The sequence below is a fragment of the Colletotrichum fioriniae genome (genome assembly GCF_027942845.1).
Source record: "Colletotrichum fioriniae strain IMI 355084 chromosome Unknown scaffold_16, whole genome shotgun sequence".
Taxonomy (NCBI): domain Eukaryota; kingdom Fungi; phylum Ascomycota; class Sordariomycetes; order Glomerellales; family Glomerellaceae; genus Colletotrichum; species Colletotrichum fioriniae.
In genome coordinates, this window is record NW_027076852.1 from 582,974 (window position 1) to 599,013 (window position 16,040).

The 16,040-nt window shown below is 26.5% G+C and overlaps 2 protein-coding genes across 2 annotated transcripts; one reads left to right on the plus strand and one right to left on the minus strand.

Annotated features, from left to right (window-relative positions):
• Positions 1-11,341: 11,341 nt before the first annotated feature.
• N0V96_011014 (uncharacterized protein) lies at positions 11,342-12,739 on the plus strand (the record flags this gene model as incomplete). The annotated part of the gene is made up of 3 exons (XM_053198595.2): positions 11,342-11,522; positions 11,580-11,649; positions 11,722-12,739. The coding sequence occupies 3 exons, from the start codon at positions 11,342-11,344 to the stop codon at positions 12,737-12,739; spliced, it is 1,269 nt and encodes a 422-aa protein (XP_053043906.2).
• A 215-nt stretch (positions 12,740-12,954) lies between these two features.
• Positions 12,955-13,682, minus strand: N0V96_011015 (uncharacterized protein; the record flags this gene model as incomplete). Its single annotated transcript, XM_065759134.1, has 2 exons — positions 12,955-13,425; positions 13,641-13,682. The coding sequence occupies 2 exons, from the start codon at positions 13,680-13,682 to the stop codon at positions 12,955-12,957; spliced, it is 513 nt and encodes a 170-aa protein (XP_065612232.1).
• Positions 13,683-16,040: the final 2,358 nt, after the last annotated feature.

Below are 16,040 nucleotides of genomic sequence, written 5' to 3' on the forward strand. Positions count from 1 at the left end.
TTATAAAAAATATAATAATTAATTTTATAGGACTTTATTATTAAATTATTAAAATCTAAAGAACTATTTATAAATATATAGTACAATAATATCTTAGTTATAGTTAATTAACTTACTAAGTTTACTTACTTTATACTTTATAAAAAAGTTAATAACGCAAAGGAATTAGTATATACGTTCTTTAAGAATATTATTACTACTTATAGTATACTAAAAAGAAATTATTTTTTAATAGAGGTACTCTATTTATTTTAAAATTTTAGAGATCCCTAATTTCATAACTTAATATAGATTATAAACTATTAACTACTTTTTATCTATAAATTAATAATTAAATAAAAAAAATTAATTAAATTTTTTAAAATATACCTCTGTTATTATATAAATTACGATTAGAATAACTAAGTAATATTATTATTAATAACCTAATTCGTATATAATAGTATAGTTAGCGAAAGTATAAGAGAATCTCTATTTTATTTAAATTACGGATACTAATTAATAATATATAAAGAAGTACGATAAGGACTATAAGCTATTAAAGTAGTAATAAACGTAATAAAACTTTAAAAAAATTTAAAAAAGAGTATTTTTTAAATTTCGAGTTTATATATTAACGTATAAAAAAAAATATAGATAAATTAAGGATTAGAGGATTAATTTTAAAAGAGGGGAATAGTACTTATTTCTTTTATTATAATATTAAAAATAAAATAACTAAGTAATAAATTAGATTATAAAAAACTTAGACTTTTTAAAATTATTTAAAAAAGTTTTAAACGTTAATTATAAATTAAAACTCCTAGATATAATAAAGTGTTATTTAGTTTTTTTATATTTTATTTTTTGAACTAATACTTAAAAGTTTATATATCGAAGATTATATTATTATAGAACTAAATAAATTAGAATATAAAGTTAAATAGATTATTAATTATAGAGTTAAGAATAAAATACGAGAATTCTTAATTAAATAGAAAAACTATAGATATAAAGAAAATATATAAGAACTTATTACGAACCTCTAGAACTTTTAATAATTTCTCAAAGAGTATTAAAATTAAAATTAAAATTAGAATTCTAGTTATTATAATATCCCAATTAATTATATTAAAAAATACTACTAAATTATACCTCTTATATTAATAAGGACTTATTAAAAAGAGCTATTTTTTTAAAAAAAACTAAGGATTACCCTACCCTTTTTAAAAACTATTCTTTTTGTTTTTTATAAATAGTTTAATTTAAATAGAGATTTATTTATTTTAGCCTATATTTAACAAAGGGCTTTTACTTATTTTTTAAAAAAAAGATTTTTTTATTTTTTTTTATATTCTAAATAATTAGCCTCGGTTAAAAAAACAATTTATTATACTCATATTAATAAAATAAAAAATACCGCTACTTAGAAGAGAACTTATAATTATAAATTATATTAATTAACGTATTATAAGAACGATTATAATAAGTATACTCATAATATTTTAACTTTTTTTTAAGTATTTTATATTTCTAACTTACTAAATAATAGAACGAGTAAGGTATTACGATTTTAAAACTATACTCTTTTATTTTTAAGAGCTAGTTTAAGGTAATAATAAGTTAAAGAACTAGTAAATATCTTAATAAAAAATATTTTTAAGAAGATCGGAGTAACTAAATAAGGACCCTATTAACTTACTTATAGGTTTATAAAACTAGACTTTTTAAAAAGGAGACCTAATATTACGACTTAATATATATAACTAAGACTAAGGCCGGCCCCTGTAAGCTTATAATAGTTATAATATATTATATATATATAAAACTAAGGAATATAGGAATTATCTTATAGAATAGAAAAATTATAAAACGAGTTATATATAAATAAAAAAAAGTAATTAAGTAATAAGGTAATTATTATAATTACCCTAAGTAAGTAATTATTAATATTTACTTTTAATTATTAATAAATAAAATAGAATATTATAAAGGATATATTTAGGAACGAGATTTATATATAATATAGCTTCGAGCTAAGCTCGAGGATAGAACTTTTATAACTTTTTTTAGTAATTAATTTAGTATTAGATCTTATAATTACTTTTAGTTATTTTTACTAAGAACCCCTTTTAATAAAATTATAATTAATTATTAAAGCCTTATTTATTTTACGACTTATAGATATAGTTTTAGGGAAGCTATTTATAACTATAATATTGTTTATTTAATATTCGTAACCTTAACTTTTGTTAATATACTTACTACGACTAGCTAGCCGTAATAACTAGTTTTAATTATTAATATTAAATAAATATAAAAGTTATATAATAATAGAATTTATATAAGAGTATTATAAAAATAACGTTTATTTATTATTCTTATTATTATATACTTTTTATATTTTCTAATTATTAAATATAATTCTTTTTAAACTTATTAAGTCCTATTATAAAAAAGAGCTTAGTAAAGAGGATATAATAAATAATTCTATTATTATTAAAAAATAATACTTCTTAAACTACTATTAAAAAGCTCGTTTAGCTAGTTTAATATTATTAAATATATAAAATAAATAAAAAAATAATTAGATTATAATTACTTAATATATTTAAGTTACTTATTAACTTAATAATCCTATTTACCTAAGTTATATTATTTAAAAAAGGTATAAATACTAAATAAATAATTAAAAAAGCTAAAGAAGTACTTAATTAGGTATTAATAACGTTTATTATTAATTAGTCAATTCCTAAAAAGCTAATAAGCTTTATAACTATTTAAAACTATTTATAAAGCTTAGTTTAAATAATAATACTTAATAACTACTATTTAAAAAAAATAAAAAAGTTTTTTAAAAAATAAGCTTATTACTTAACTATATTTTAATACTAAATTTAAATTTTAAAAAATAAAAATAGAGTATATAAAACTTAAAAAAAAACTATTTTAATAAACCTAAATACTAAGTTTATTAATATTTAAAATATTTAAAGAGCTTAAGAGGACTTTAGTATATTACGACTTAATAAATATAATAAGGCTAGGGGCCGCCCTATAAGACTTATAGCGGCTACTATACTATATATATAAAAAAGAACGAACTTAGGATAACTCTTTTTAAAATAAAAAAATTATAAATAAATTATATAATTACGATTATATAATAAAATAAAAAAATAGATACTTATAAAAAAAATAAGATAGACAATTATATATAAATAGAACGAACAACTATTTAATAAACAATTAAGTAATTATAAATAATAATATTATAAAAGATATATTTATAAATAAGATTTATATATAATATAAACTTAAGCTAGGCTTAAGAATAGACTTTTTATAACTTTTTTAATAATTAACTTAATATTAGATTTTATAATTATTTTTAGCTATTTTTACTAAGAACTTTTTTTAATAAAATTATAATTAATTACTAAAGCTTTTATTTATTTTATAATTTATAAATATAATTTTAAGGAAACTATTTATAATTATAATACTATTTATTTAGTTATTATAGTCTTAATTTTTGTTAATATATTTATTATAACTAGCTAGTTATAATATTTTAATTACTTTTATTTAATAAGTTTATTTTATAAAAAACTAATTAAATAATACGAACGATATTTTTTTATACTTTAGTTAAATTACTTACTCCGGGCTTTTTTATTTTCTCTAAGTAACCTATTTAAAGTTTAGTTAAAAAAAATAAAAATAGCCCTTATAAACGTTAATTCTAATAACGAGGTTATTTTTTAAAAAAAAATTTATAAACGATTTTTAAAAAAAAGTTAAAAAGGGAGACGTAAATATTATTAAAGTATAAACTATATATAATAAAATTATAAATAAGCTCTAAAACTTTAAAATTATATTTTAATAGTTCGGAAATAGACTTTAATATATTTAGGTTTTAAAGAACAAGTTATTTAACTTAGAAAATAGGAAGCGGGTAATAATATTTAAGCTTTTTAAAAAGAAGTTAATACTTTTTAAGCTATTATTAATATTATTAGTACCCCCTTTTAAAAAGGATAATAAAAGCTTAAGCTTAGCGTACTTATTATTTATAATAATACCCTAGGTACTCTTAAGGGATTTTTAATTTAAGTTAAGAATTATTAGAACTTTTATTATAAAGATTTTATTAATAAAACTAAAAAAGTTATATACGCTATTAGTTTTTTTTAGGGAACGAGCCCTTAGATAGTTTAAACTAATTTAAGAAGAATACTTTAAAAAAGAGATTTTTTAATAAGTACTTTATTAAAATACGCAATATTTATTATAATTTTAATAAATTTAAAAAAGTTCTTAGGTTTTTATTCTAAAATCTTAATAAAAAAATAATAAGCTAAGTATAACTTAATATAGTTATAATAAACTAAATTAATAAAGGAATATTTTATTAAATTTAAACGTCTTAGTACTTAATTAGATCTTATTAATAATATTAAAATATTTATATTTTATTAAGGACTAAAAGACGAAGTTAAGGACAAACTAGTTAAGTTTAATAAACTAAACGACTTTTTTTAATATAGCGAACTTATTATTAAAATTAATAACTAACTTTATAAATATAAAAAAAAAAAAAAGAACGACTTAATATAGGACGTAAGTACTAATAATAACCCTAGCGTAGCTTCTAAATAAACTAAAAAACCTCGTAATAATTAAAATAATAACCGCTAGAGTACTATTTATAAATAATATAATAGTTTTATAAACCTTAATATTATTAAAAAAAAGATAACTACTTAAAAAAAAACTTTAAGTATTATAATTATAATAAATTAGGATATATAGCTAGAGATTACTAATAACCTAAGCGTATTTAATACTAACCTATTTTAGAAAAACGAGTTAATATTATAAATAAAGAAGTCCTTTATAAATAACTTTTATAAATAACTTATTACGATAATAACTATTTTATTTATTAAAATAATAAAGAATAAACCGGATAGTATTTAAAGAAACTTAAAAATAATAAATAATTAGGATACGGTATTATTTTACTAATTAAAATATTAGCTATTATGATTAAAAAAAAAGTTATTTTAGTATATTAACTAAATACTTTTGAAGATAATAATTTTAAATATATTACTATACTTTTTTTAAATTTATAAGAATATAGAGGAGAAGGCTAAAATAGACCTTATTATAAAAGATACCCTTTATTTTTTTAAAAAAAGAATTATATAAAGACTCTAAGTAAGTATAAGAGAGTAACTTCTTAAGTTTAAAAAAAGAGGACTTAATATAAAAAAAATTATAAATAACCTCGTTTATATAATATAGTAAAATAGTAAATAAAAACGACCCTTTAAACTTAGAAAACCTAACTTAAAAAAAGTCCTAACTAAGTCTATTTATATAATAAGATAAGAGGACGGTAATAAAAAAATTTATTTATAAAATTAAAGAATAGCTTAAAAACTTATTATATAAAAAATAAGATTAAAATAATTAAAAAAACTAGACCTTAATTTTAAAGAAATTAAAAAGAAAAATTAATTTTTTAATTTAATAAAGAACCCTATGCAGGGCTTTAATAAACTTATTTTTAATAAAAAATTATTATATAATTTAGATAAACTTCGTAACGTTATTTAATAATATATTTAGATAGAAATTAATTACGGATTTTATTTTAGTATTAATAATATTAGTTTTAAAGAGGATTTTAACGAAAACTAATATAAAAAATATTAACCTATTTAATAATAAATAAATACTATAATTTTATAAAATAATAGAATTTAAGAAAGTTTTTTATAATACCCTAAGTAAAAAGAGATAATTCTTTATTTAATACTAAGGATATATTTTATAAAAAAATTATTCTAGGTAGAATACTTAAATAATAAATGCTTTTAGTACTTCTTATTTAAAGAGGATAACTACTTTTATTTACGAAAACGTAATAACTAACTTATTAAAAAATATTTATATTAATAACTAATTACTAAACTAAACAATTATATATTTTAATAAGATTTATAAAGTAATATTCGGACTAAGCCTAGACTTCTTTATATAATATTAGAATAATAATAATATAATATAGACTAATTATAAGTATAACTAGTATTAAATTTATTATATTTTTTAAAATACGAGCTTAGAAAGAATAATAAAAAATAAATAGAATAAAAAAGAGTAACTAAAAAAATAAAATATTAAAAAACTAAAAAAAACTAATTATAAAAGAATAATAAAAAGCGAATATTAAAAAATAAGTTCTTATACGTAACTAAATAACAATATAATATATACTTATTAATTAAATTTATTATATATAAACAATTATTACGCGCTATAATTAATAGCAGTATATAAAGAAGTTTTATATTACTAAAAAATAGTAAATAAACTTAATTTATTATAAATATAAAAAAGATAACTTATACTAATTATAAATAGTAAAAAGAGAAAGAGTTAATTATAATAACGGATATATTAATTAAGAGACCGTATACTTTTTTAATATATATTAATAATTATAAGGATTAATTATAATACAATATTATAAAAATTAGAAATATTAACATTATTTTAAAAAATCTCGTAATTATAAAAAACATAACTTATAGATAAATTAAATTACTAGCTAGGTTTAATAGGTAAATTTAGTTATTAAACGACTTAAAAAAAAGGGGTTTAAATAAATTTATCGTAACTCCTATTATAATATATAGCTTTTATAAAAATAATAAAAAGCTCTAAGAAGTTCGTATTTAATATAAATAATTAGGGATTAGAACGATTTTAAACTATACTTAAAGAGTACTAGAAATATATAAAACTATTTATAAAACTTAAAGAAATAGGATTATTAAAATATAATAATTAGGATATAAAGATTAAATTTAAAAAAAGAATATAACTTAAGTTCTTTTTTATATATTTTATAAACTAAAAAAAAATAAGATTATTTTAATAAATATATTAACGAAAAACTTAAAAAAGGATATATTTAACTTTCGAAATCTCCTATAAAATTATTTTTTATTTTTTTATATTAAAGAAAAGAAAAAAAGAAACTAAGACTTATTATTAATTATAAAAAAACTTAACGAAATTATGAAAAAGAATTACTATTTTTTTATTATTTATTACTGAACTTAAAGATTTATTATACGGAGCTAATTAGTTTATTATAATAGACTTTAAAAAAGTATTTAACTAAATCTGAATTAAAAAAAGGAAATAAATAGAAAATAGTATTTTGAATTCGTAAAGGACTTTTTAAATATTTTATTATACCCTTTAGACTTATTAATATTTTAATAACTTTTTTAAATAATAGTTAATTATATATTCTAGGAGTTCGTTAATATTTTTATTATTATTTATATTAATAATATTTTTTATTTTTTTCTCTCGACTTTAAAATATATAAAAAGTATATTTATATAGTATTTTTAAAAACTCTAAAATATTAAACTATATACTGAACCCTCTAAGTACGAATTTTATATTTAGAAAGTAGACTTTTTTAAATATATTATTATATTAAGATAAATCTATATATAAGTATTTAAAATAAAAGTAATTAGGGACTAGTTTATATTATAAAACGTTAAAAAATATATAAGGATTTTTAGGATTTATTAACTTTTATTAATAATTCCTTAAGGACTATATTAATATTATTAAACCTTTTAATAACTTAATATAAAAAAGATAACTTATTTATTTAGGATTCTAAATATAAAAAAGTATTTATTAAAATTAAAAAATATAGTCGTTTTTAAACTAATTATTATAATTTTAGACCCCTAAAAACCCTTTGAAGTTAAAACTAATACCTCGGACTTTATTATAGGAGTAGTTTTAGGATAATAAGATAAGTAAAAAAAATTTTATTTATATTATTTTTTATTTCAAAGTATTTTATAAAATAGAATTAAATTAGTAAATTTATAATAAAGAACTAATAATTATTATTAAAGTATTTTAAAAATAGAAATTATAACTATTTAGAACTAAATATAAAGTTATAGTTTATATAGACTATAAGAACTTTATAAATTTTATAATAAATAAGAATTTAAATAAATAATAAGTTAGATAGAGCGAGTTTCTATTTAAATATAATTTTTAAATTATTTATTAAAAAGGTTTAAAAAATAGTAAAGTAAATGCTCTTAATAAAAAAACTTAATTACGAAATTATAATCCTTAAAAAAATATAAGTTATTTTTTTTAAAAAAAAGGATAGTAGCTTTATACTAATTATAAAGCTTTTTATAATAGCTAAAAAAAATTAATACTAGCCCGATTAAAAAAAATAATCCCTAAGCTTATTATAAAAATTTATAATATACCCGTATATAGTTATTAAGGAGTTATTAAAATGTAGAAACGGATTTATTAATATTATAATAAATTTATTATACGCGCTAAAATTATTAACGTAATTAAGGACTACGTAATTTATAAAAAAAATAAAAATAGCCTATATAAACTTTATAGTGAGCTATAATTATTATAATTATTTATGGAAGTATAGTAATCGATTTTATAAGACTTTATTATTAAATTATTAAAGTTTAAAGAACTATTTATAAATATATAATACGATAATATCTTAGTTATAGTTGATTAACTTACTAAGTTTACTTATTTTATACCCTATAAAAAAATTAATAACGTAAAAAAAATTAATATATACGTTTTTTTAAAAAATATTATTATTATTTATAATATACTAAAAGAAATTATTTTTTAATAGAAACTCTTTATTTATTTTAAAATTTTAAAGATCCTTAATCTCGTAATTTAGTATAGATTATAAATTATTAACCGCTTTTTATTTATAAACTAATAATTAAATAAAAAAAATTAATTAAATTCTCGAGATATATTTCTAATATTATATAAATTACGATTAGAATAACTAAGTAATATTATTATTAATAGCTTAATTTATATATAATAATATAGTTAGTAAAAAGTATAAGAGAATCCCCTGTTTTATTTAAATTATAAATATTAATTAATAATATATAGAGAAGTATAATAAAGACTATAAATTATTAAAATAATAATAAATATAATAAAATTCTAAGAAATTTAAAAAAAATATTTTTAAATTTTAAATTTATATACTAATATATAAAAAAAACGTAGATAAATTAAGGATTAGAGGACTAATTTTTAAAAAAGGGGATAATACTTATTTCTTTTATTATAATATTAAAACGAAACGACTAAATAATAAATTAGATTATAAAAAACTTAAACTTTTCGAAATTATTTAAAAGTTTTAAATATTAATTATAAACTAAGATTCCTAGATATAATAAAGTATTATTTAGTTTTTTATATTTTATTTCTCGAACTAGTACCTAAAGGTTTATATATAGAAGATTATATTATTATAAAACTTAACGAATTAAAATATAAAGTTAAAAAGATTATTAATTATAAAGTTAAGAATAAAATACGAGAATTTTTAATTAAATAGAAAAATTATAAATATAAAAAAAAATATATAAGAACTTATTACGAACTTTTAGAACTTTTAATAATTTCTTAAAGAATATTAAAATTAAAATTAAAATTAGAACTTTTAGTTATTATAGTATCTTAATTAATAACCCCTGAAAGTATTATTAGTTTATATTTTACGGGCCGTTAATAAAATATTTTTAGTATTTTTAAGAAATTCTTTTAATATAATACGACTTTTTTTTAAATACTATTTATTTTTTAAGTACGAAGACGCTCTAATTTAGATAATGATTTATTTAACTTAGCCTAAGTTTTTTAATAAGCCTTAGTTTTTTTTTATAATTTTATAGCCCTTTTTTAAAAAATATAACTCCTCTATTTATTTTTTTATAATTTAATTAATCGGATTTTATTACTAAATAACTAATTACGCTAAATTAGCCTAGACTATTAAATAAGGACTACGATTATCTATAAATATAAATAGTATTAATAAAAGTATTATATAATATATTTAAGTAATAGTATATCCTATAAATATTAAAATTAAAAAGGACTAAATATTAAATACTACGCGAGCGATAATTTAAATAAAATATTATTTTTATACTTTTATTAGAAAAATAAATAATACGTAATAGCTTATAACAAAATACGGCTATTTAAAATTTCGATTTTTTAATTTAACTTAATATCATATTAATATATTTTTTAATAAAATAAACTTAATAATTCTTTAACTTAAGAATAGATAACTTATTTATAAGCTTAGAGGATTAGATTTTTTTAAAAAGAGAAGCTAATATTATAATTTAATAAATATAATAAAACTAGGGGCTATTTTATAAAACTTATAGTAGCTATTATATTATATATATAAAAAAAACGAATTTAAAATAACTTTTTTTAAAATAAAAGAATTATAAATAAGTTATATAATTACAATTATATAATAAAATAAAAAAACGAATATTTATAGAAAAAATAGGATAGATAATTATATATAAGTAGGATAGATAACTATTTAGTAAATAGTTAGGTAATTGTAAATAGTAATATTATAAAAAATATATTTATAAATAAAACTTATATATAATATGGACTTAAGCTAGGTTTAAAAATAGACTTTTTATAGCTTTTTTAGTAATTAACTTAGTATTAGATTTTATAATCGCTTTTTAACTATTTTTATTAAAAAACTCTTTTTAATAAAACTATAATTAATTACTAAAGCTTTATTTATTTTATAATTTATAAATATAGTTTTAGGGAAGCTATTTATAATTATAATACTGTTTATTTAGTTATTATAGCTTTAACTTTTATTAATATACTTATTACGATTAGCTAGCCGTAATATAGTAATTATATAATTAGTTTTAATTAACTTATAGGGGTCGAATTACCTAGGGATAATAATAATTATATTATTATAATAATAGAAAATAATTAATTAATTAAGTATAGTTAGTAGCGATATTTTGATGCTATGTTTGTTAGGGGGCCTAAAAGGGGGCCCATAAGTGGGTGCTTTGACTTATATGCAACGCACTTTCTAGACTTAAGAGTATATTAGGTTAGAATTCTTGCACTGAATTTCCAGCTCAAATTTACTAAGCGATAATTCCATGACATTAGCTCCGTAATGCAGTTGAACCCGGACGTTATAACGATCGCGGCCAAAAGGGATGAACAACGAAAAGCAGGCCAAGTGCTCGGTCCTCTCCATGGAATCCCTTTCACTGTCAAAGACAATATCGCAATGCAAGACAGTATGGAAACGACTGCAGGGAGCTATGCATTATTGGGAAGCATTGTCCCTCGCGATGCCTTCGTTGTCGCTCGCTTGAGAGCAGCGGGAGCTGTACTATTTGGGAAATCCACGATGAGCGAATGGGCAGACATGAGGAGTACCGGATACTCAGAAGGTTACTCCCCGAGGGGTGGACAGCCACGAAGCCCCTACAACTTGGTCTTCAATCCCATGGGAAGTAGCTCCGGCAGTGCAGTAGGAGTGGCTGCCAATGCGATCGCCTTTTCTCTTGGCACAGAAACGGACGGCAGTGGTAAGACTATGGCCTTGTATCATCGATCACACGCATTTGTCACTAACTCGGCATCAGTCATCGGCCCTGCTCATAAGAATGGCGTAGTGGGCATCAAGCCAACTGTCGGACTGACCTCAAGAGACGGGTACGTTGATCGCTCATCACTGGAAAACCGATACCACGTATAGAGAAGCTTTTGTTGACCTATTGAATATAGAGTCATACCAGAGTGCGAACGCCAAGACACAGTCGGCACCTTCGGTCGAACCGTCCGCGATGCCGTGTACGCCCTTGATGCTATCTATGGCGTCGATCCAAGAGACAATTATACCGAAGCCCAAAGCGGAAAGACGCCTTCATCGGGGGGTTACGCTCAATACCTAACTAACAAAACTAGCCTGCAAAACGCAACATTCGGCATCCCTTGGAACAGCTTTTGGGCTATTGCGAATGAAGAAACCAAGGCACAGCTTGGCAGGCTGATAACTCTCATACATAAGAACGGCGGCACCATCGTGAACTTCACCGAGATTACTGATCATGAGAATGTCGTGAACAAAGCAGGCTGGGATTGGAATTGGCAAGGCAAGATAGGCCACCCTGAAAAATCAGAGTATACTGTCGTTCTGGTCGACTTCTACAACAACATCAAGAAATACCTCTCTGGACTTCAGAACACAAAAATGCGATCGCTTGAAGATATCATCAAGTTCAACTACGAGAACGACGGAATCGAAGGAGGAAATCCCTTTGATGGGAACTACACGATGTCCGGCCGTTACAGAGTGTACCACGGCGTTCCAGCTTTTCGGTCTGGACAGGATGGTTTCTTGATGTCTAACCAGACCCAAGGAGGCCGGAATAGCACCTACTGGCACGCTCTTAACTACATGCAGAACACCACACGCAGCGGCATCGACGGTGCACTGAGCCACAATGGAAAACGGCTGTCAGGCTTGCTCGTGCCTATCTCAGTAGCCCAGACTTACCAGATAGCGGCGCAGGCTGGGTACCCGATGATCACGATCCCAGCAGGAGTGTATTCCGACACTGGCATGCCTTTTGGTATGGGAATCATGCAAACTGCGTTTGCAGAAGAAGAACTTGTACGGTGGGCCAGTGCCATCGAAGACTTACAACTAACCTCGGACACACTGCTCAAAAGAACGCGGCCGAGGTGGTTGAGGCACCTGGAAAAGCCTATTCCCATCGGCCGGGAGCCGAAGGGTAATTGAGATAGCCGCGAGATTATTCACCCAATTGCGCAGAATATCAAGTAGCAGAAGCCTTCAAGCGACGAAAGAGATATAGCAAGTCACATTAAGGATACCAATTGTTCTTAATTACACAAGCTTCAATCATACTTACCGAGCCTGGTTCAATCCTCAAACTAAGTCTCTGCATGTGCATGATGTCGAAGATATTCAGGCACACTAAAAGCCCCAGGTGGTTACTCCCATTGCTTCAAAAACTCCACGGCCTCATCAAAACTTTGTCGTATGACATCGACATGCTTCTCGCTCCTCGGGACAAACTTCACCTTGTATTTCTTAGGCGTGTGTAACAACCCCTCAATGTACCCTTCAGGGCTCGAATCTAGTTCGACCTCCTTTCCGTCGGGTCCAATCGCTGGCTCGATCTTGAATGCCCAGAGAATCTGTGCTACCATACGCCATTGAGACCGCTCGGCAAGATGTAGCCCGGCGCACATTCGTCGCCCCACACCGTACGAGTAGTGATCACGCTCTTCGTACTTGGGCGAAGCGGCGAGTTCAGGTGCGAGTTTGTCGGCGACAGGGATGTAGCGGTCTGGGTTGTAGGTGAAAGGGTCCGGTGACAAGTCGCTATTGTGATTGAGTGCGTATGCTGGAATGAAGATAGAAGAGCCAGCTGGGATGAACATGTCACCGTACCATCGGTCCTGCTTGGATGCATGAGGTACGCCGGTTGGTACTCTAGGTGTATTGTCTAACATCAGCATCATGTTGGAACTTGAAACGGGTTGATCACTGATCAGGCTACTCACACTGGTTTTACCCGCAACCCTTCTTTCACGATGCAATTAATGTACGGCAAGCTCTTGAAGTCAGACCAGTTGGGAAGTCTTTCTGCGCCACAGACTCTGTCGAGTTCGACTCTTGCTTTCTCCTGAGCCTCGGGGTGCTTCGCCAGGAGCATGATGTTCGTGAGGGTTGCTGTAGCTGTTGTATCGGCAGCTGCCATCTGAAGGCCCCCTAGGAAATTGTTGAACCCCGTGTAGCTAAGAGGCACATCGCACTTGATTTCTTCGTCGAGTAGTTTGTCAATGAGAGATTCCCTCCTGGTACCTTGGCTTCGCCGCAATTCCACGTCTTCGCGAGCTTTGGTCCAGATGTTTGTTATGGTGTGGTATAATTCCTTTCCTCGTTGCCTGGACTTGGCTAAACGATTTGGGATCCATTTAAGAATTGGAAATTGATCCACGGGTAGGTAAGAACCAGGCTCGAGAATAGTGGAAACCTTCAAAAGTTCAGCTGAGTTCTTATCTACGCTTCGGAAAAGACACTTCAATGATGGAACTGCTTACCCCATCCATGGCGATGTAAACCGCCTGGTCTGAATTAGTTTGTGTAACATAATCGACACCTGAATCGAGAGGAAAGAACCTACATATGCCCAGAAACTTTCCCAACTGGGAGCTCGCTGGCCGAAAATTGTGATAGTTGCGATAGAAGCAGTGGTTCTTTTCACACTCTCCATGAATTCATCAGGCTTCTTTAGTAGGTCGTGCATTAAAATGGAAATTCTGCGTAAGTTAGAAGCAATGAATCTGGGGGCTATATGCAATCATTTGAAGCTGTGCTTGAAACTTACTCAGACTCTTGTACTCCCCTTAGTGCGCCATCGAGATTCTTCGGGGAGAAGTACGTGGCTGCGATCTTCCGTTCTGCCCTCCACACAGGACCATCGTGCATCAGAGAGGTATTCTCTTGACGCATAGCGAGGTCATACTGCTGGTCAACTGGTCTGTCGTTGTAATATGCCCCTTTTGATGTCAAGAGTTCGTGAACGGCATGTCTGTCATTAAGCACAACCATGGTGCTTTGCCCGACTTTGAGAGAGTAGATCGATCCATACTGATCGGCCCATTCTTTGAGTCTACATATATGCTTGATCAGCGATAAGGAAAACTCTCATGAGCCCGGCTACCTACTTGGTGTACATGCCTCTCGATGGAATTAGATGAGCGTTTCCAAGAATGGGAAGTGTTGGTGGACCGGGCGGAAGATGTTTCTCTCTACTGCCAAAGGCGAGGATCTTGAATGCGAGGAGCACCGCCGGGATGATCCAAATGAGTGCTGGGTAGCTACCCAGCACGGGAAGATCGACTGATGTCACTGTCATGGTGAGTGTTCTGGCATGAACTGGTCAGAATCGACGATGAAGAATCACGGTGGATACAGTCTCAGTCTTAAGTATTTTCTTTAGAGAGAGGCAAACGCTTGGATTCGTAACACCCATCCCTAAGGTCAAATCATAACTGCCGGCAACCCATTGCGCTTTGCATATCGGATCTGCTTTCCTCGGTCTAAACAGCCTCCTTGGCGCATGCCTGTCACGGAGTGGGGCGCAAATCGTTCCCTTGCAATCGCGTCCCGTCCCGCCCGTCGCCTTAGCCCATCGGGTATCTTGCTAGAGCGGACAAAGATTGGCGTGTTTGTGCGACGCTGACTGCGTGCGTCTTCCGCTGAGTCAATCGGATGTTGCCAGGTTCGGCAACTGAATCGTAAAAAAGTGGTCTCTGAGTGACCTCTGCCGGTCACCGGGCCGAGAGACGTGGAAATGGGCTATCGGGTATCATCTTGCCGCTTTCCACTGAGTTGCCCACCGGGTTTCCTGTTATGGAAATGGATAGACGGAGTTAGGTGGGTAAGTTCGCCATAAAAGATCACTTGCACAATGTGCTTCCTGCAAGGTGACGTGGTTTCGAGACAACTTGTCGAGAAAAAGCATGGAAAGTTGTGAGGGTTGCACCAGTCTTGCCTTTTAACTTGACAAAGCGAGAGGTGGTACGTGTAAGGCGCGCTTTGAAGCGTGTGGCTCTTCTGGTCTTGTTACTACCGCCAAGGGCTTATATGTGATCTCTTGGAAGCCATGACTATCCAATCCAAGTGTTTATCTAGATATCTGACGAGAAGAGTATTCGATGACCGTTGCCGGATTGAGATACTGAGTGACGACTCTGAAGCGATGTGGTGTGGTTCATTGATGGTCAAGCTGACTGCAGCCGCCGTAATTGCTTTCAACTCGATTGGCTCCGCTGGGAGGAGGCAAACCCCGTATAAGTAAGCTGCAATGAAATCCCCTTCGGGCATCATTAGCGATGAGATCTTCTCAGAGCAAAGGCTCATGTGCATCCGGCACTCTGATTGATGAGAATGATCCAGTAAATCATGCAGGTGACGAGATGCAGCTGTTCTTATGCGAGTTGCCTGCCCATTGACATCCATCTGTCAGCCATAGTGGGGCAGCAACTCCATATCTCTCGTTCTGAGC